Source organism: Varroa destructor, unplaced genomic scaffold, assembly GCF_002443255.2.
Source record: "Varroa destructor unplaced genomic scaffold, Vdes_3.0 BEIS01000004.1, whole genome shotgun sequence".
In the NCBI taxonomy this organism is placed as follows: Eukaryota; Metazoa; Arthropoda; class Arachnida; order Mesostigmata; family Varroidae; genus Varroa; species Varroa destructor.
This window is the reverse complement of record NW_019211457.1, coordinates 18162415-18184547: the sequence shown is the minus strand read 5'-3', so window position 1 is coordinate 18184547 and position 22133 is coordinate 18162415. Positions and strand designations below refer to the sequence as shown.

At 38.4% G+C, this 22133-nt stretch overlaps 3 protein-coding genes across 12 annotated transcripts; 2 read left to right on the top strand and 1 right to left on the bottom strand.

Annotated features, from left to right (window-relative positions):
* The first annotated feature begins 12 nt into the window (after positions 1-12).
* Nse1 (SMC5-SMC6 complex component Non-SMC element 1) lies at positions 13-3820 on the top strand. The gene is made up of 5 exons (XM_022802833.2): positions 13-516; positions 1137-1375; positions 2017-2305; positions 2747-2846; positions 3258-3820. Exons 2-5 carry the CDS (start codon positions 1210-1212, stop codon positions 3405-3407), a joined length of 705 nt encoding a protein of 234 aa, XP_022658568.1. The 5' UTR covers positions 13-516; positions 1137-1209; the 3' UTR covers positions 3408-3820.
* Positions 3821-5171: 1351 nt separating this feature from the next.
* On the top strand, positions 5172-8892 carry EMC10 (ER membrane protein complex subunit 10). Its single transcript, XM_022803653.2, has 3 exons — positions 5172-5661; positions 6340-6504; positions 7060-8892. The coding sequence occupies exons 1-3, from the start codon at positions 5494-5496 to the stop codon at positions 7357-7359; spliced, it is 633 nt and encodes a 210-aa protein (XP_022659388.1). The 5' UTR covers positions 5172-5493; the 3' UTR covers positions 7360-8892.
* On the bottom strand, positions 8047-20683 carry LOC147755919 (uncharacterized). Of its 10 annotated transcripts, none has more exons than XM_086987968.1 (6): positions 20468-20683; positions 20134-20203; positions 12345-13060; positions 10343-10498; positions 9872-10029; positions 8047-9588 (listed from the first exon to the last, which is right to left on the bottom strand). In XM_086987968.1, the coding sequence occupies exons 4-6, from the start codon at positions 10479-10481 to the stop codon at positions 9433-9435; spliced, it is 453 nt and encodes a 150-aa protein (XP_086844094.1). In that variant the 5' UTR covers positions 10482-10498; positions 12345-13060; positions 20134-20203; positions 20468-20683; the 3' UTR covers positions 8047-9432. The 10 variants fall into 10 exon arrangements, 8 of the variants coding, with proteins under 8 accessions (XP_086844094.1, XP_086844095.1, XP_086844096.1 ...); XM_086987969.1 differs by lacking the exons at positions 20134-20203; positions 20468-20683 and adding exons at positions 13633-13726; positions 15674-17630; XR_015326998.1 differs by lacking the exons at positions 20134-20203; positions 20468-20683 and having other exon boundaries at positions 8047-8660; positions 9347-9588; positions 12345-17628.
* Positions 20684-22133: the final 1450 nt, after the last annotated feature.

Sequence of the window (22133 nt, the reverse complement as noted above, 5' to 3'; positions counted from 1 at the left end):
GGTGGTCTCAGGAGAAGCATAGATTTCTTCTCGTGTTAAGTGTAACTACGAGTATTTTTGTAAACGTTTGTGTGTGGTAAATGATCGATGGCATTCGATTGCTATACGCATGCAAAGCACAGTAGTTAGCAGAATGAGACGAGAAGCTCGAATGCTTCAAGTGGCTGGAGCAGTCAGCTGACTGACGGATAGTTGAGGCGAGCATTGCTCGATTGATAGCAAGACAAGTTAAAAATAAGAATTGCCGCTTTTTTTTTTAGAGTTTTAATTGGCTATGCTTAGATATACACTAATATATTGCGTGCATAGCATTAGATGGCTTAGAAACTCATTGCTGGCCAGGTCTGTGTCGAAGCGATGAAGTGTGGTAACAAATTTCTAATTAGTAGAAGGAACTTTTTCACATAATGGCGTGTTGGTATACTCGTCACGCTCGCATGTAATTCGAGTGCGTGTTTATAAGACGAGGTATTCGGTGAAAAAAGGTCCACTGAGAAAAAAGTGTGCATTACAACGGTAAGTGCACTGTGGTAAATTCGATTCTTGTGTAGTACATTCCAACTGCGACAAGTTTTGCAATAATGACTACATACGTGAAAAGTTGGTCATACGTTTGTAAAAATAGATCTACAGGTTGGATTGTCGCTACATGTTAAATGGCTTGTAGAGTGTGATGTTCTCCGGCCGGATGTACAATAATTTAAATTCACGGTCTTTGTATATCAATCGTTCTAATGTAGTAGATCAGCCAACAATTTAAAATGCAAAAGCAATGAACTTTGAACTTCTGCATGAATTCAAACTGCTTTGATTCAGTTTAATTTATACGATACATATAATATACAATGAATAAGGTTTATTCTCACATAAAGACGTCTCGCGCGAAGCTATTAAAACTTGGTCTTTACTGTATAAAATTTTTCAACATAAAATCACAGAGCTTTAGAACAGGTGCTACAAACGCTATTTCCTGAGATCTTGCTGGCGACAATTTACACATCTTGGAATTCATCGAGAGCGTAGCACAAATGACTGCATAGGTAAACTGAGACATTGGAAAAGTTACACGGTTATAGTTATATGGCGTCAGTTCACAGCCTTGTGATTCGTTTCTTGTTGTTGTCTTTTCTTTACAGACCTGCAATTTTTTTACTACACACGTCGAAGGAATCTGCCTAATAAAATCTATTTACCTTTACGCAACTAATCATGACCAGTCTGAAACAGCGACAGGTGTCACAAACGTTAACTCAGGTGTTATTAGATCGAAAGTTTATGGCGACAAGTGAACTGCGCGAGTTGGTGGTCAAACTTAATACAAAGTTCGATTATAATCTTGACATCAAACAGGATAGAAGTCTTGATGAATACATTGGTACGCAATGCGCACAACAATGTCGGATTTAAATTTAGAAAACTCATTTGGTTTTATATCATTTAGTTTAGTACAGTAGCTTAAATTGGTCCTAGTTTGACAATAAGCAAGGAGTGTTCAAGTCAACTGAGCCGCGAAAAATTGCTTAACTAACGTTTTAATAGACCTAAATATGCCATGATAAGTAAGAAAAGGTTATGTCAAAAAAACATTGATTAGAATCAGCGAACACTAGTTGCTGACGATTTAAATAAATAAGATAGAAATGTCTTCTTACGAAAAAATTTTCGGGCAATAATTTCGGAATAACGACAGTTTTAATATAATGATTAGTGTCTTGAATTTATTGCCAAAACTAGGAAAAATTTTGGCGTAAGATAGTAGTTAGGAAAAAACTGTGACAATTTGTTCACTTACGAGAACAATTTCGAAACTCCCTGAAGGTGTTATTATGACGTAAACTTCAAAGAAAGAATATTGCATAAAACAGAATGCTATGACGTATTGCAAAGCTAACCTCAACTTTCGTGAATATACCTTGTTGTTAATATTCTACAATGAATTTGTTAGTTTGTCGTGTTTTGTTGTGCTTATGCTGGCTTTATATGTTTGTGTCATTACGTGAAATTTCGTTTCTCTAGGAACCATGAATATTTCGCTAGCACGGCTTCACTTGAAAATAGTGCAGACTCGAGACGAATCGACAGGCGAGCGTCTCATTGTCCTATGTAACACACTCGCGTCAAATTTGTCCTTGCATCCTGAGCTCAGTGAGCAGCAGATGGCTTTGTTTCGCACACTTGTCGAACGGATCGCCACTGCTTCGGACGGGCACATCCCGCACCATCAGGCATTGTATGCCGTCTGCGAGATTCCAAACTGCAAACTCAGCGAGGCGCAAGCTGAGCAGACTATCAACGAACTTATCAGGTAAGTATTCTACATTATTAATCGAGTAATCCTTTGGTTTCAAGTAAATCTATAAATGTTTAGAGTATCCTTTCCAATTTAGCTTAAAAAGCTTTGTCTTTATTAACTTTAGTTTTCAGCCTGATGACTTGGTCCATAACATCTTGACTAACACGCTTGCAAGTGAAAAATGGTACGATACAGGAACAATGGCAGAAGTGACAGTTTTTTTGCTTTGAAGTGAGGTTTCTTTGCTACAAGGCTATGTGTACGCACTTCACAACTCAAACGGCTTTAGAGCCCTGTGCTGTGAGGCACTTTAAGCCGAGGGCCGGCCAAGGACCAAAAAACTTAAATACATGTACGATTCTCTAAATTAGACTCTTGACTCGCTTCTAAGGTATCGTAAATAATTTCTGATAACGTATTTTTGCATCGAATCTTTTTGTGGATTTTTGACAGGCAAAAGTATCTGGAGAGCGGTCCGAAACAACGTTTGTCGCTAAGCCCAGTTGCGCTTGTTGAACTTGGGCCATATATCGTTTCACTGCTGGAAGATAAAGTATGTGTCAGCGTGATATATTTTGCTCGTTGCTTCACGTCTTTGCGTAACATTCACTTAGACTACTTGTTTTTTTTGCCTGGTAGACAATTTAGTGTGCAATTCCATTGGGATTTTCAGTGAGATCGATGAAGTAGCAGAGACAAATCAAGTTCGAAATATATAATTAAGCAAGTTATGAAATGTAAAGAGTTCTTCTGGGTTGTACTTCACACATGGCAATTTATATTTTATGCATTAACAAAACTATTCAGTTTAAACTCATTATGTCTCCTTTGTGTGATTGTCCCCGCAAAAATCACTAGTTTGACGCCCTTTTTTTAAATATTTCTACTCTATTAGGATAAATTAGTGAATAGGCAAATTAATTCGAATACTAGTCCTGTCATTACACCTGTGTATTTTTCGCAGGTGATCAAATGTGCGGCATGTTCTAGCCTGTGCCTTCAGGGTATGCATTGTTCTACGACAGACTGTCCCGCAAAGCTGCACCATGCCTGCGCTAAGAAACTTGTTGCGTGCAGACTTTGTAAGAAAAAATGGAATAAACCAGTGCGTTAACACAAAAATTAGCAAAATTATGCTCCTCTGGTAAACTGCACCAGTAGGACAACGCACGCCATGCTAAATAATGCAATTTGATTGCGAAACAATATGCCTCTGATCAGAGTCGATTCAGGAAAGCGTACGAGTGTACACAGAGAAAATACCCATTGGTACAGTGATACGGGCTCCACGGAGGCACGATGGCAAACGGGATGCGGGAAATGCGCTCTGAGAACAAAAATCGTTGCGACCATGAAGCAGAATGTACAACTCGAAACAGTGTTTATTTATGATGTACATTATGTAATTATTTCTGTACTGGTTGGTACATATTCTGTAAGCAAATATGCTTACAATAACTGAGGTTCATATTTGTTTAAAATAATGATATTACTATGTATGAATAAAAGAACAGAGGTCTTTTTTGTCTTCTTTTGTGTTCACTATAGCAGGAAATACAACCCGTTTCCGTCTTTATAGTTGTCTTTTGTAGAAGGAAACCTATTAAATGTTTAGCGTGCAGTACTTTGACTGTGGCTCAAATGACTAATAAACGAAAAAACATGAAAATCTCCTAAATATGTAAAAATGATCTTCTAACATCCATTGAAGTAGATTTCACATTAGAGTAAAGTAAGAGCTATTGTAAAATCAAAAAAAGAATTCGACAGTGATTCAAATAAAAAAACATTTGCCTTGCGGATTTCGTTGTCGTAGATTGCTTAAGTCATGTAACTGTATATTAACAGTCGCCCGAGAAGCGCGACCGGATTACCTGCTGGCTGTATTTAAACCATTTATACATTTGTGTCCGAATATGGCCAACTATCGTGCATAAACATCGTTCCTAGCTGTGGTATTAGAATAATGAAGATGCATTCAGTAGTCCAATACATGAAAATCTAGTTTGTTATCATTTTGAGAATGCGGAAATAGTTTGCGAAGCACAGGGCCTCAGTAGATTTTTATCATTTTAACGTGTAGTGGAGTTGTACAAAGTAAGCAATAAGCAAGAAGGGAAGTTGGATAATTTGATTTGTAAAAAAACGGTTGCATCCGGCGGAGGTTACTTTAAAGTGATAATTTAAATGAGAGGAATAAAGAAAAATATATTAATATAAAACAAACGACTCGATATATTTTATACACTGTCGGATTTTGTAAGTGTGTTAAACCTGCAGGCGTGCATCTGTGTAAAAGACTAAGTTTTAAATTATTATTGTTAGTGTAAGGTCATTTTCAAAGGCTTTCTGTTAAATACTTTTCATTGTACATGTAGATCCATAGTACTCTACATTATCGTTCATGCACTAAACATCTTGGTACTTCTAATCCATGTATAGTATTCGTTTATTGTGTGACTCTCGTTGTATACATTTAGATGGTGACACCAAACATGGTACATTGTTTTAAATGTCGTAAATAACAACACCTATTTATTTTGCTACTGATACTAGGTACTTGTATATCTAGCGAGTGCCGCAACATTTGGCCTCCAGCTGCTGGGCATATTCGAACTTCTAAATTACTATTAGAGTTCTCTGATATTCATACGTATTATAGTATAGTATACGTATTATAGTATGGTAGCAATATTGATGAGAACTGAGCTTTTTTCAAATTCTGACAGATCCGTTGAGTTCATGCGTAAGAAATAATAGCTCACTTTAAACATTTCAAAGAAGTATAAGGATTCCGTCTGCCTGCTTCCTCAAAATCGCAATGGCTCCGCAAAGGTTCCGCCAGCCATCTATTCGACGGGACATAAACACAGACATAGCAGTAATATCTAACGCAGCATCTACAGACTCATCAGTGCCAAGATTACGGCTGATCGCAGCACACTGTTCGATAATAGAACGTTCGTTCAACTTACTAAGTTCAGCTAGAAACTTAATTTGAACTGCGGAATTATACGTTAGTGTGGTGTAAAAAAGGCAGACTGCTCTCAAGGAGTGCAACTTTAAATGGTAAACGGTAACGTTTTCTCACAATTGCGGAGTCATTTGTTTTCTGTATGATCTTTTCCATGTTGAAAACACCTATCAAGCAAGTTGTGTTGCGAGCCTCCTTGTACTAAAGAAAACTAACAGTGGACGCAATGAGACTTGATTCATTCTACGTCTTGTTGGGAAGTGTTGCCTTGGTTGGCATTTCGTTTGCTCAGGAAATTGCACCCGTGTTGGTAGTATTTCACGCACTAGAGTACAATGGCGCTGAGCCGGTGTGGACGCCTCGAGCAAAAATATCGATTAATTCACTATCACAGGTGGGTAGCTTAAGGTTTTCTACGAATTTGTAGAAAAATAGTACCTAAAAACTCTTTTGTAGCGCGAGTTTGTAGCATGCCTTTAGCACTACATTGCTTATCATCTTTATTCATGTTATTTATGATGATATCAATGATTACAGTGATACCCTATCGTACGTCGTTTTAGTAATGATATAAATCACCGCCAACATAATACGTGTACAATATTTAATTTCGGGTTCATACGCAGCTGTGATTTTTAGTTTCTAACGGTATCTACATAGCAACACACAACGGCAGATACGTTACGCTCAAACTATACGAATATATCTTTCCACTCTTAATGAAAACAATTACTAAGAATAGAAGTACGACATGTCAGTCAGCTGACCGTTGCAAGTTTCGTTGAACCGTTTTGAATATATAATTATAGGCATTATAGTTCGGGAGTGTTCCAAGGTTCAGTTAGGTAGTGTTATCTGAAAAGCAGAACTATTAGTAAAGGGAAGTATATATGTATGTATATTATGTTCTTGACAAACAAATTACGCATATTAACGTTCAAGCTACATATATGTTTATTTTATTTTTACAATACGCTACAATTAAACGTTGACCAGTCGCTTAGCCCTACTGTTAATACAAATAAAAAATAAAGCTGTTTCTTGTTTTTTACCTCGCTTTTATATATTACAGCACACTGCCATGGCTGAGGCAAACCTGATGACTCCAGAAGATGAGGCCAAGCTTGAACGAGTAGTAAAGGGAGGTCGATACCAAATAAAAGTCGTTGACACGTCGACAGGTCATCACATCATCGCATGGTCTCCCCATTACAAGCCTCTTTCACAGAGACTTAAGGTACACACATGCCCTTAATCTACTTAAATTCGTCGTGTTATTTTTCAGATCTCGTAGAGTATATGACCTCCAGGCTTTTTTCTGTGTAACCATTTAACCCTGTTCCGTCAATTAATTCGTATAAGCAAGCAAAAAATATAATCACGTCTAATATTATTTAGCTGATCAAATGTCTCATATGCGTAGTAGCAATTTTTTTTAAACATCTGATTTGCTCTATAATTACATAATTGTTTGGAAAAGAGCTATAAATATGGAATATTGCAGAATTTGTTGAGTTCTTCGGCCTGTTTGGTACCTCGCAAATTATTTCCTATGTTTCCTACTAAAGTTAATTAACGACTGCTCAGATAAGCTAAATTTTAGTTTAAATAAGCGAGTATTACTAATTTAAAGGGTTTGGAATTACATATGAACGCTGAGGTTTATCACAAAAGAATAGTAACAATATTGGAAACCTGTACTATTGTTCGATTAGCAAAACCTAACTACGCTTGCTTACGCTTCTTAACAAACGTACCATTTATGTTTCACGTTTCCCACCAACGTGTGAAGGTATCGCTGGATCTGTCAGGATTTCTCGAGAGTGTTTCATTTCTACCGCCCGATGTTCAGGCAGGATCAGGAAAGGTCACCGAAAGAGATCGGTTTTTAAGCGTGCAAATCGATGTCATGAAAGTTGCTCCGGCACCAGAGACTGCTACGTACATTCAGCGACTGGAAATTGAACGGCGCGAGAAAGAGAAGTCCCAAGGACAGGACAATAGGAGCTTCCTATCCAAATACTGGATGTACATTGTGCCCATCGTGATATTTATGCTAATTTCGGGGGCATCTAACCCCGAAGGACAATAAGTGCGTGGGGGTCGTAATGTGTAGATTATACATATAGAAGAAAGAAATACATCTGTATATATAATAGGAAATTATCGGCTGACGGCAATGTAGTGTCCCCTAGAGTGGTCTTTAGAGGGAAACCAAGCCCATTTTGTTCTAGCCGATACAGAGATTTTAAAAAAGGCTAGTTGAGTATGATTTGACTGTTGCTGCTGCGGAAAGAAGGTTAGAAATGTTTTAAGATTTTTCATGGGTAGAAACCCTAGTTTATTTATTTACCTGGTATAATAAATACCTAGTCAAATTACCGCTAAGCAACAAATCTGTATTCTTTGATGAGCTACGCGTGGGGACTGCGTTCAAAGGTCGCTGGATTTTGCTGTTCGTATTGCACTATTTCCTATTTGTCATTTATGCCATGGTCTTCATAGTGCAGTTGAATTATAAAACTTCAGAATAAATTAATATTAGTGGTTGATATTCTGACAGTTTAAAGTAAAAAAAAACGTAGACGGCAACACGGAATGCGAATGTGATCGATGAAGGATAAATGTGTTTACATAAAAGTGTAATGCCGTGTCTTACATGAGTATTAATCATAATAACAAAGCCGCTGAAGGAATCGACTATACAGACGTCGTAAGTAGTTCGATTCAGGAATTGAATTTTATGGATCTCGAAAGATCTAAATTATCATAATGCTGGTTAAACCATGAGTCGCAACGGCACTCAATTTATTCAGAGCGATATACTACGTAATTGGTAAAATTTGTCACTGATAAATTTTAGGACTGAAGAATAACTTATCATTTGTTTTTTGCACCTACGAGTGTTAACGATTTTCTGTAAAGCGAATGATACATATCCATCATCATGAGATTCATCAAAAAAACTATATAAATACCATTCTATCAATTACATTAAACTTTGCCTTTTAGGCAGCCAGATTAATATCCTTGGTGATTCTCTGTACATTTATTTGATTCTACTACAATAGAAATTTCGCCAGTTTTAATTCACTTAGCTTGACATACGAATACGTTCTGCCAAGTTTAAAGCGTATGGGCTAGATGTTAATAGATAAGCTACCTTTGACATTAAATGTACACATATTGAATCTGTCAGAAATGTCAATAGGAAATTAAATACAGACATTATTTGCACTTGACATCTATAGGGTGCATATGTGCGTATAGGCCGGGGTATTATTTGGCAAGTTCATCATATACGAAGAGTAACAGTGTCAAAGATTTTAAATGAGATCATTCTTCGTTTTCGAGCATCTTACGAGGAGTTCACGTTGAGGTTGCATCCGTCACCTAAAAAAAGACTCAGAACGTCAAGACACGAAGTATTGTGGGTGCATTATATGATGTATCACGGCGAATATACATGAACGCATACTGAAATCAAAGCAGGAAACAGGTTCAGCTTATGTATAAACACTACATTCTAGAACGAAATTTTTGTCCAGTAATTCTATAAAATTGATGCAAATATTGTAACTTCTGATGGTATATAAATTGCTCAATTTCTACTAACAAAATATTAGAGGTCGGTTTTTCTCTTCTAACGAACTTTTTCTTTACGCTGCTTGTGAAATCGACTAGGGCATAGATTAAGATTTAAGATTCTCGGTGCTTCAGGTGACTCAGTCTAGGTAATCTTGGTCATTTCAACATCTTAAGATAACTGTAAAATTCCTCTCGTTTGGCCTGTATAACTGTGATTTATATGCCAAAAGAGCGTCTCAATTTGAGCTCTCAAAGTTTGAAAATAATTTAACGTTGCTTCCAAAGAATTGTATGTATTTTCGCTGGTGATATTTATCTCGCCGAGGAAGATGCCTGCTTTGACGGTTGCCAAAAACAAGTCATCCTAATAACGGTTCAAGGAAACAATCACACGATTTGAACTACGAACGTCACAAAGACGTCAGCTGAATGCCAATTCCTTGATTAACACGCGTTTCCCGTGACGTTGGTCAGCGGTCGATTATATTCACCTGCGTTTGTGACGATTCGCCGTTGTCATGCGATACACTTGCAAATGCATTCGACACAATGACAAATCTCTAAAACAATATAACGTTTATATTTGAAGGATCTCATTGTCTTCATTATCACTTTTACACCTGTCTTTGCCATCTTTTTCTGTAGCTTCACGTTCAGTTGCGCAGCTGAGGTCATTGTATTGATGACGAAAAATCTTCTTTACCACCGAAATGTCAAATGGAAGTAATGCAATCTGTAAAAGAAAACAAAGTATTGAAATCGTTTAATTTAGGATAGACAAACAGATCTAGATTTGCATGGTTTCCATAAAGCCAGTTTTGTTCTAGTAAACCATTAGTCACTAAAACTATGCAGGTTAATTAGACGTTTCCCTCTTTTAATGCTTATCTTTTTAATTTAATATTTATCAGACAATAGCATTTAAGTGTACTAGAATTATTAGAATGGTTAAGTTGAGCTCTTGTTGATCGGAATATCAAGAAAGCATACTAGTTATTATGCCTCAACTTGTTTACATGATTTTGTCCGGCGTGGCAGATCTCGGGCAGACTCAAAGCAATACATTGATCCCTCAGGGCTCGGGCTTGATCGCAGGGCGAATCACGTCGTGTCGAGGATTTTTTTTCGAAATCTGACAAGTCGGCCTCACGGAGCACTCGTACACGGCCCAAGGCTACAGATAAATTGATTGAGAATATCATTTTGTCACACTACCAGACGAAAGGATCACTTGCCTAAGCCATTGACTAGTAAGTTGCTCCGTTGAAAAGCATTATGGGACCTTCCTAGTCTGCTGCAGTATTATTATTACCACCACTTTGCGGCTCACACTTAGATTTTGACTGCGTGAATACCATTATTCGGGCTACCTATAATACTTATTCGAAATCTTTCCTGCCAAGCTAACGGCAAGGTTTTCCGCAATGGAGTTTTGGTGCTAACTGGTTTTAGCCCTTTGCACAAAAAGATACGTATACCATACGTACCATCATCGAATGTTGTGTCAGCACGGACAGTAAGCATATCGAGATACCTCTTAAAGTTCTTAGTTAACCATCTTTTGTGAAGTCTCAGCTGAATTTCTTGCTTCGTTCTAGGCATGCGATGCCTTAGGCATTTCAACATACAGCACACGGTGAAAGCTGAAATGATTATGATAAAAATAAATTATGTATAAATATGAGACTTGGCTTTGTTGTAACGACCAGATCCTTTAATTTACTTAAATATGCGAGGATATCGAAGTCAGAATATTTCCTGGCCCTCGATGAGAGGCGTATCTTGGCTACGGGACCCATAATAGTATTGTGAATATATATAAAGACTTACATGATTACTGCTTTGCTACACAATTACTCCAACTAATGGCAAAATTTTAGGTGTGGTCATACTTGTATTAAAAAGCTACAGTAAGCAAATTGCTGCACTTTGGCATAACTGGAGCTAGCTATCCATCAAGGACATGTACTGCTGTTCTGTCTCTGTTTCTATTCTTGAGCCATTTTTGAGTTTAAATCATACAGCCGTCTTCAATTTTTCTCCCATAAAAAGAACCTTTTCATCATTAATTTAACGAAAAGACTTCTACTTGTTCCACTATTTCAATAATGCCTAAAACGATCGGCTAAAATTGATGTTCGGATGTATAGCCACATTTCATGAGACATAAACGGAGAAGGGCGCCGTCAAGGCGGAAAACAATTTCAAAAAGGTAAAATTTTTATTAAACACGTAGAGCGATTACATAATATAGTATATCCTATGGAGAAACCTCGATTCAACGCGGTTTGGATTAAAAGATTATGCATCTTTCAACAAGACGGAAAACCGACGCAAAAACGTCAGTGTATTTAAAATTGTGTGTCTGATAATTGGCTTCTTTTGCAGATAAGCCACTTTGACAGTTTAGTATTTGATCCGTTGTTTGCGACGTTTTTAAGCCAAACTTGAACAACTCCTATCGTACTGATATGATGACCGCCGTACTGTACTGATGGACTTCCGACCACTGTTAATAAGCGATTTGTGATTTTAAAGGAGAAAAGGCCTGGTTAATGCACTTTGATAGAAGCCTTTCTTGAAGCGAACGGCAGTTACATTGAGTAAATAGGTCGGTTAAGGATGCCTTTGTCTACAAGTCGTTTATAGACCTTTTATTCAAACGTCTGTTTTCATTAAAATGCAGGTTGTAAAAATTATATCAATTTCGACCTAATTTATCCCAGACAGAAATGAAAGGATGGACGGCTATGTAGGCGGGTTCCTGAGAGAGCTAGCAGACTTCTATGCTATCGGAAGCAATCGTCATTTTCTAAAACTAAACCTTGTGAATAAGCAACGGAGTCCGAGATGTTATTCAGGTATATTTATAGGTGGCATGTCGGACAGGGACGTCTCTGAAGGGATCAGCCCTTGAGAGTACAAGTATTTAGATCTGAGATGATTTCACAAACGGCTTTATCCAGCAACTCGTTCCAAATGAATCATATAGAGCTTCTTCTGTCGTGTTCATATTGAAAGTAAGAAGTTTGCAGAATTTGCGGGGTAAAAACAAAGTTTATTGGAGAAGCTAAACTTACTCATCAACGTTTTTGAGGGTTTCACTGAAATCGACATAGATCCGGATACAATGCTTACAGGCATGATCTTTAAATGAGCAATCCAAGTATATTGAAGCCCCTCTTTTGCGTTACATTGGCCACGCTCAGCTGCAGGAGAAAAATAGCTGTGTTTATCGAAATGCTGCCACGGGTTCTGTTGTTATTAATAGAAGTGTTACGATAAGGATGGAGAGCTCACCGACTAACAATCAGAGAAAGAGCACTTTATCATCTACATACATTTGGAATCTTCACTGTCAGTCCAATTCCTTGTATTCTCAGCTTGTCAACAAGGCTAGCCAAAGGGGGCGGACACCGTTTACCAATTCGAATACCGCTTTTTTTTTTATATAGAAAAGTCTGGGTTTGGCCATAAAAGTGCATGCACCTTTTTTCGAATATGCCGAGAATACAATCTAGATGCGCAGTAAAACAGGCCCCCTGGAAACGTACACAGCGAGTCCTAAAGTGTTTGACCTAAAAGATATAAAGAGACATTAGGCGCAATAGAAGACATCATTCACCCTGTCAGATAAGGATGGCCGAACGAAATTGAATAATATGATACTTAGAATAAGCACACGTCTAAGCCATAGTGAGTAGCAGTATAATGTTTTTTCAGTAACAAAGCCCATATTCAATGCTACATATATATATATACTTACCAAAGCCATGCTGAGGCGACATCGCGATTCCTAAATCAGAAACCCTAAATGTACCGTAAACGGAAACTTCCTACCCGTTTAAAATACACGATATTCAACTTTAAACTATCGAATAAGAGGTTAAGTACAACAGCAATAAATCAGGTCATAGAAATGAAATTTGTGAACATCAATGTACAAAACCATTACCTTAGAGCTTACTAACAAATGGCCAAACTGTATGAGAATCCAACTTACTGAGAGATTTGTATTGGGGGGATGCCGTCGTGTATTCGCAAAACACAGCGGCGTATTCCGCTGAGTGGAATCTGCAGTTTAGCCTTAGTGTTTCATTTTTCGCGAGAATGACATGATCAAATTAATGTATCGGTATAGCTCTAGAGTTCCGTAGCATAGCCTCTAATCAACCAATTTTGATCGAATGTAACGAACTTCGAAACTGGAAATGATGAGAAATATATATCGTATTCTGAAGTCAGATAAGTACTACTATGATTCAGCTGTTGCTGTATTGAAAAATATGCCTGCAATAGACGCAAGTTTCAAATCGTTATGTGATGAACAGCGGCAACATAAATTAATGTTTCAGGTTTTACGTTTGGCATCGATTGTTGGCATTACTTTATCTCAACTACTATCAAATGGGCTAATCCGAGCGTTTGGCAGACCGCCCTTGCAATAGCCCTGAGAATAAAACTAAAACATCGTTATCCAATACTTTAAATGACTCCACAAACATCCACTTCTTTAATAGTCCATTGTGGCATGGCGCGAAGTGTATGACAGCTTTGAGATGTTTGTAGGAATTAGCGAGTTCTACTCCTTTCGACTATATTTGTTGTACCAAATTTTATTCCGCTAATGTAATTTAAATATCAAGCAAAGTTTTCCAGCGGTAGTCTAAATAAAAGCTGAATGCTACATTTATCTTTGATCACAATATATATATATATATTGCACACATCTTTAGCCCTAGTATGTTAAGTTAGTTGTTACGAAATAATCGCATACTAGGTCTATAGGCTGCGTTGTTTTTCGAAAAACGTCCGAGATATCGTAGATACGTCGAATTCTAGGCCATGACACTAGCGTCTTCGAGATCTTCCTGTATATATAAATAAAAATGTATAAAGCGCTCTAGCAGCTTGATTACATGACGCTTTGACTACGGTAAAAGCTATGGATGGCAGTGGCAAGATATAACAGGCTCGACAGATATAGTATGTGATTGGCGTAAGTTAGTGATGCAAACGAATTCTCAAATTGTGGCCGTTCGATTTTGCAAGACACAATAGGTGAAATATCATTTTGTCTTTAATCAGCGAGGAAACCTTTGATCTCATTCTTGATTGATTAGCTTATGTCGGATCCGTTTGTCTCTACCTGCCTCTACGCTGGCGCAGATCCGCCTGTTATTCTATTAGTGAGGATCCCAAACTGGTTGGATGCCGATGTTTCCTATCACATCATATCTATACATTCTAATTATCACATATGTGCATAGTTGTGATTCGTTTTAGTTATTAAAGATTAAATCAGTGTGGAGCAAAGCTGGACCACTGTTTTGCAACTGTTATCTGGTTTTGCAAATTTAAAGACTTTTGACGTTTAGGGACAATTTAGATAAATCTTTCAGTGAAAATCACTTCTTGTGAGTGCCACTTTCAGTGTTTCCTCAAACTTTCGAGTCCTTAAAATTTTTTGCTTGCTTTTTCTTTGAGTTTCTGTGTACCATTCATTGCAAGTACTGGGGCTTAATGGCGAATGCCACTCGATACGTATTGTTCACCCGACTCACAAGAAATTTTTGTTATGTGTTATAGAGCAATAGGCGTTATGGACGCGAAGCTTTATTATTGTGCGCACGGGTGCTCAGAATATTTTTAAAAATGTTAATTGAAGCACCGAACCACCACACAAAAATGCGTAGTTGAAGTCATTGCACCTGCTATATACAATGTAATATTAAAACTAGTTTTTTTTTTCAATTTTACCGTAGGTGCAATGATGAATAAACGTGCGTACATAGACCAGCATATTCTCGACACACATGCTTATCACAGTTTTCAAGATCTTTATACCATTTTTTTTTTTTTTTTTTAATATTCATGGTGCATTCTTTCTTCTTTTTTGGAGCTCACAGACTTAAACTTTTCTGAGTTTTTGAGAAAGTTCCATTAGCAAAATTTCAATAGCATTATATGGCGAAATGTTTGCCTGTTATACTTGCTGCAACTCTTGCTCTCGATATAAAAGTATTTTTAATATTCTACATTTTTCACATTATTCATTCACTGCATAATGATTTCTACTAAATAAGTGACAAATTCTTAATAAATAATAAACACTTAAAAATATCGATTATTTCCAAAATTTGCAGAAATCTGAATTTTAATAATAATAATAATAGTTATAACATCGCGTGTCAATCATAGGCAAAGACCGAAACAAAACAGAGTTTGGAGTAACTAAAACTGGTAATCAATTTGATATCCATTACACTAAACTGAAAGTTACAGTTGATTGTCATTGAGCTGTCACTGTCCGTCATTGAGCCGACAGAAGAACACTAGTATCAAAATTACTACAAAACTGAGATGTGACCTAGCAGAAAATTTCTAATGTGTTCATTTAAGATCTGCGAAACTATCCTGAATTGTAATTGAATACATTTTTTATATTTCTATTGAAAATTGATTTCTGATTACGTGTGAACAGTGCTCTCGGGAGGTGCTATGGTAAAGATCGTACGGTAACAGGCGGTAACGTGCCGCATAATTCAATATCGGGGGAAATATTTTGCGTCAAATCAACAGACTTTATCATAGAAAGAAACAAAACTAGTGCTGCGATCTCACAAACGATAACAACTAAAGTCACCAACAAACGCGAATTAACGTTTACGGTCAAGCTTAGCGCGAAATTCGTTTTTCAAAAACAACGAAAAAACTAAACGGATAATCCGAATATACCGTTTGTTTTACACTATAATGTTGTATAATATCGTGTTCGCTTTCTGTCGATTCCACACTCAGTCTTTTAAGATATTTACTTCAGCACGGGCTGCCACGGAAACACGAAGTCATCCTTCACGATGTTCATTACACCGATACAGCCATCTCAATTGAAGTGTCGCCCTTCTTTTTCCCTGCAAAATAATTCTGCCTCTCTGAACCGCTAACTTTATTTAGTAGGGCACTTGCTGAGAGGCTAGCTTTGTTTTGTAACTAGGTTTTAAGTGAGATGTATGATCGATTGAGCACTGACCGCAAGTTCCTCTATCCTGTGCGGGCTCAAAAAAGGTTTGCGTATTTCGTGAACTATATTAGAAATTCGCCTCTACGGTTAATAAACAGACGTACATACGAATCGGTTTTATTTACAGAAACATGCTCCACAAAATTTGGTTCGTAACAAGACCAGTAACCATGCGAGGTTTCTGCGATCTCTGTTAACATCTCAGTAGAGAAGCCTTGCTGCATTACATCTTGATGAACATGACAAGTTTCACAGTGAAACTAAATTTGATTTGTTATTCCATGAGTTGAGCAAGATATTCCAGACTTAATTTTTTAGATCATAAGCTTAGACTGCATTGATTGTTTTATATCCTCAGACTTTTTCTAGCTTGAGAGATATCGAAAAAAGAAGATCTTTATATTAGGCTATTTACTCAACATGATAAATGGCATAAAAAGCCGCCATTATCTTTGGTAGAAAAGGCACTGTTTTGTGAAAAATGAAAAAAAAAACAATTACGATTTTGAGTTTTCAAGCACGTACTTACCGATTAACACAGAACCACCGATAAGCATTAGAATAACTGTATCACTGACCGTCCCATTGCTGTTTCAAATCGTACCGGACCATATTACGCCCGCCATAACGTTAGATTTTTATCAAGGCTAAAAACACGGCTTATGGTCAAAAACAAAAGTTCAGTACAACTGCATCAAATGGCGTTTCTATAAAGGGTACACGATTTCTATTGGTTATAGTATACGGAAGCCTGGTTTTCTTCTGCTCTACAATAACTCGAATTCCATTAGGATGGCTGGTTGTCCATATCCACAAAGGAATACGATAACGTGCACTACGCAGCTTCGCACCAACTTCACTTTCTAGACACCTTAACGTTTATAGCAGTTAGAAGAGCATACTATGAGGCGTTAGCTTGTACCTTCTGTTATAGCGTATTCGGTAACTGAGGCTGTAACTAATGATAGGCGCTGACATAGTTGTCGGGACACGCAAACAAATAGAGAAGTTGAATCTCACAGGCAACAAACTAACGTCCTTGAATGGCTTTTTGATTAACCCGATGATCACGTCAAAGTGTCAACAATTATTTTATATCTCAAAATTGCAGAGAAACTGGGGTTTGAAGACGAATGCTGAGGTGGAAAAGGCTTATTTTTAATAAGAACATACTGTTTCCATAAATTCGCCCACGCTTTAGGAGACACTCACTAACGACTTCTGCTGCGGCGTGGCCTGTTTGCGCATGCCCCGTGTAAGATACACTCGACAACATCAGACCGGGTGAATGCGCCCCGGATCAAATATTCATCAAGCTTTCATCTCATCCAGTTACATCACAATCAAGCGTAGCGGTCACAGGAAGCGGTTGTGGTCAGAGGTCAGAGGTAAGCGCGCATTTTCCAAGGGCTGTACGGGGGACTTCGGGACGTATAGAATGATAAGTTCAGAACGACTCTTATCAACCGTATGGTGAGGGTCATTTTGGCAGGGAAAAGCTACAAATGAATGGTGGGAAACTGCATACAGATTACCAGTAGCATTAGTAGCGGTTGTCAGCTAAATTGAGGCTGTGACCAAATGATAGGCGCTGACGTAGTTGTCGGGACACACAAACAAATAGAGAAGTTGAATCTCACAGGCAACAAAATAGTGGAAGATTCGACCTCTCTACTTGCACTCGGCCCTTTGTTTGACATCTTTCTGTGTTGGAAAGCCTCATTGTATGAAGGATGACTTGATTTGACCGTATTGGTAATAAAACAGGTTTTCACAGACTCCATGCACACACTTACATTAATTTTTAGTTTCAATGAGGCCCTGTAGTACATAAAATCTAATCCCCTGAAGGTTTGGTTGTGATAACTTCACACGATGACGCAGTTGCCTCAACGAGCTGGAACGGGTAGATCTGACACTCATAAATCATAATGCCAGCGCTACATTCCAACTCGCAGAGGTCAACTTGCTTCCACTAAAAATTCCAGGTCTTCCTCAGCCGTCTCTTTTTGGGAGCTTGCACACCTGAAACTTTGGATAACACAAATGATAGGGGAAACTAAATATTGGCTCAGTAGTTTGAATTCGACAACACTGATATAGTCACTCCGGTACGGTTCAGAGCAATTCTGCAGAGCGTTTCTCCAATATAAGAATTTGTTTAAGTGCACTCATTAAGATTCAAGATGGTGAAAGTCTCGAATACAGAGTACCACAGTTTGTATCGTGCACGCGCGCAAAGCACATCTTCGGCTTTCCGGGGTCTCAATTTTGCGGGTTTGGAAAACGCAATACATCCTTTGGCTGTTTATTACAATATAAGTGTCAATCAGATACACACATGGTCCATCATCTGGCTTGGCTTTCATCATTTTAAGCCTGCGGTTTTTCAGGTCCAGGCGTCGCCGGTTGGTATCACGATCAAGCCGGGTGCCTGCTCCACTCTGTCGGCTCGCACGCAGAACCCGTCAAATCACGGTGGGTGCTACGGGAGAGCGGCAGCAATGATTACGACGATGTCGTTGCACGTTCAGTTGCTAGTGAAAGACTGACGAGAAGAACTAAAATTGATGTCGACTCCTCTATAGAATTTTCTTATTGGAGATAGGACGCCTCGACGGAGCGGCGGCTCGTTTGGCTATCGATGCTTTCAAGTGTCTCAAGGGTCAATGAGCGTCGGCTCTTAGAGACGACACTCTTCAGGCAGACGAGTCCTATAGTAAGATAAAGAAGTTGGACGATGCAAAATCGACGACGCAGTTTAGGTGCACACGAAAAAGTGCAGCTTCCTATCGCAGCTTGCCTTAGTAATGATGGCGCACTCCACAGCCTACGGTAGTGTGACAGGGTGATTGTAGGCGGATGCAAGTCACTCAGGCAGCCACTAGCGGTCAATCGGTTCGTCCATATGACTAGGGTCTCACCTAGGCTGTTGGGTGAGCGCTGATTAACACCGCGCCAAACGTCAGTCACCAATCACCAAAATTATTGGCCAAAAATTGGCACAACCTACATAAAATAACAACAAGAGTAAACATTCATTTGCAGCAAATACATGGATACATGCGCCTGATAGATTTGCATCAACCCATGCAACGGCAAACGGTTACAACGAGGTTTCGGCAACAAGAGCAGTACCGATCAGGCAATAACACATATCACAAATATCTCTCGAAGGGGAGAAGGGTTCTACGGCAAAGAAACGCCCATTTGGGTGCCTCTGCCCCACTAAATGGCAGACGTCGAAAGCTGAGTGAGGTTCTTACGTCGAGGACACAGCAGCAGCTGCGGAAAGGATCGGCCGAAGCTAAGAAGAGTCCCCTCTCCTTCCCATCGTTCGTACCAAGAAGCAAAGTCAATGACGATTAACATAATATTAGAAAACACTATCTATTAGATGGGGCTATGTCATACATCGTTTTACAATCTAAGTATTTGTTTCTATGAGTTCGATAGCGAAGCGTCGAAAACGAGCGTGACTATTGGTCGATGGACCGCAGCCAAATCTTCACGAAAGCAAAAGTAGACCCAACACTTTCTGCGAGGAAACGTTGAACTGCGGAGTCTGTAGGACGACCGAAAATTGCTACTCATTAAAGCAATAAGATACGTGTTGCGAGAAACGGTGTGTAAATTTGTAGAACTTCCTCGTTGATGGGTCAAGCAATTGCATCAGAGTAGCTTGAAAGACAACAAGAATTAACACGATATTTTCCGTTTCCAATGATAGATTTAGTCTTATTCCTAAGATCAGGCCTAAATAAATGAATACAACATATGTGGACCTCCTCGAATCAATATTGAAGTAAATGACAATTTTTAACTGCAAAACACTTTTCGAAATGTTCGCGTTATCACCCCCAAACTAGATTCTTAATCATAATGATCATTTGGTGATTACCGTGTATGGGATCTATTACAAACCAAAAAGACCGGCCTTATTCACCGTAATGGTTTTACCGTACCCGAACAGAAATTTCAGTTGTCTACTTCAAGCTATATAAACCTCTGCGCGAGAATCCAGGGTGCGCAATCTGACTGGGATTAGGATAAAGGCATAAAAACCTACTTACCTTCCAAGCGTGAACAATATTAAAATACAGTAATGATTAGACATTACCGTGTTAGAAGATTGCCGTGTCACCTTATTCACACTGAGTGCATCCGATGTCACGCAAAAATGGGTTGCCTGCTCTATAAAAAAAACTCGTAAAATCGTACCAACGGTCTTATGTAATTATCAAGACTTCTTACGTTTCCGCTGCGACTCAGAGCGCGGTATTCCTATGGGTTATCCGTTTTGCTTTGACCTTCGGTGCGCACCCTATATACGGGTAAAATATGATAACACGTGTTTCAGTAATTACTCCAACTGATTATAGCCATCAGACTTAGTATTAAAGTGCACTGAGCGAAAAACGTAAAGACGTAAAAGAGCAGTACGTTTTTTTCAATACTGAGCGTTAATTACATTCTTTTGTCGATTAGAAGAAAAACTGCTTGCACGCAGGTCAAGGCAAACAAAATGAATTGGTACACTGCAAAAAAACATTTAGAATTGCGTACATCTACGAGCTACCTAACTTACATGAAACTCTGCTCGGGCAGCTGCAACGATATCATGTAACGTAAGTGACGTGACGCTCGAAGCAAGATGACAAACTTAAGCCAAGAACCGTTGAAAATGATTCGTGTTTGTTCGTCGAGGTGAACCAGCCGTATAGATTTCGCCGTTGTTTGCATTGAAAGTGGCTGGCTGATACAATCTAAGCAATGGAGCCAAGTCTATCGTGTTAGTCCGTTCGTCCGTTCACAGCGCTAGGTGTGCGTGAAACACATCCTGTAGGGCAGTTTTCCGTCAGGTGAAACAGGTTTATAGCCCTCATGGTAAACTGTCCTGGGAAGGAACAGGCTAAATCTCAAGATAAGATTATATCTCGGAAAACGAACGATCTATGTTAAACGAGCTCGACTATACGGCGCAGACAAGACGATGAAACGACAACTCGAAAAAAAAGGCAGTAGGATCGAGACAAACGTTCTGTTATGAGGGTCCTTTGCAGGCCCCTAAGGCTCTCTTGAACGCTATTTGTATAGGCATGTAATATATATCTTTTCGTACCATCAAACAGCATCGTGCAATCTGCCGCCACACATATACAGTGTGCATGCTGGCCGCAGTAAGCAAATTGTCTCACGGTGGCACGCCGACTTTCCTAGATGCTAGGGAATGGTACCTACAAGTATATACAAAGAGTGGTAGAATTTTCTACGAACCACTTTTGATTAAGTTTATGTGTAGCCTAATCCCACAGTCAGAGTCACACAAAAAAGACAATTGTCATAATGTGTATTACTTTATTGATTGGAATACTGAGCGGACGTTTGCTTTTTTGTCCGACCTTTCGTTCGATTTTGGTGTGTGAAGGGTATAAACATTGCACATGTATCTCCATATTATATATATATATATGTAAAAGTCCCGCCAACATCACATGTTTTTTAAAAAAAAACGAATTTGCGAAGTGAAAAAGCTATCTCTTGCGTAAATACAGAATGTTTTTTCCTTAAGGTGTTCGGGTGTATATATTACGGTAGCATCTATTCGAAGTATTTGTGTTAAAGGAAACAGGACATTTTTTAAAAGTGCATTCATGATGAACACATTACTCGTCGTTTTAGGTATGCAATAGATAAAAGGTTAAAATTAACATAGGAGGATTGCATACTCTATTTGCCAGTGTAATGCTTTGTATACATGAGGTCATTTTTATATTTCTGATATCGATGAACGATTTTGTAAACGATGATATCTAATGTTTATAATACGGATCTAATAGAAAAGGCTATTGTAGCAATGTGACTATTCTCGCAACTCACTGACACGTTCTATTCTCGGTTTTTTTTTTGTTATGTTGCAAAAATGTGCATCTATAAATGAAAAGAGCCCACATTTCGATATAATTTATAACAGCAAAGGAGTGCCACAAATTCGAATCGAAGTCGAACGGTCACAGAAAGATGGTCTTCTGTACATGCTATCCAATGTGACTCCATGCAAAAAGAAATTTTCGTCGTGTTTATAATTTTAGTTGCTCACTTCAGGACAAAGGACAAATGTCCTTTGAAAGGTCAAAGGCCTAATTAGTTAATCATGAGGCCGTAAAAATTATCAAGAATCCAAGAAGTAGTTTACCCGCAGGCGTTAAATATGTTAAAGAAAATTTGTCTTTGAACCCAGTCACTTTACTCTC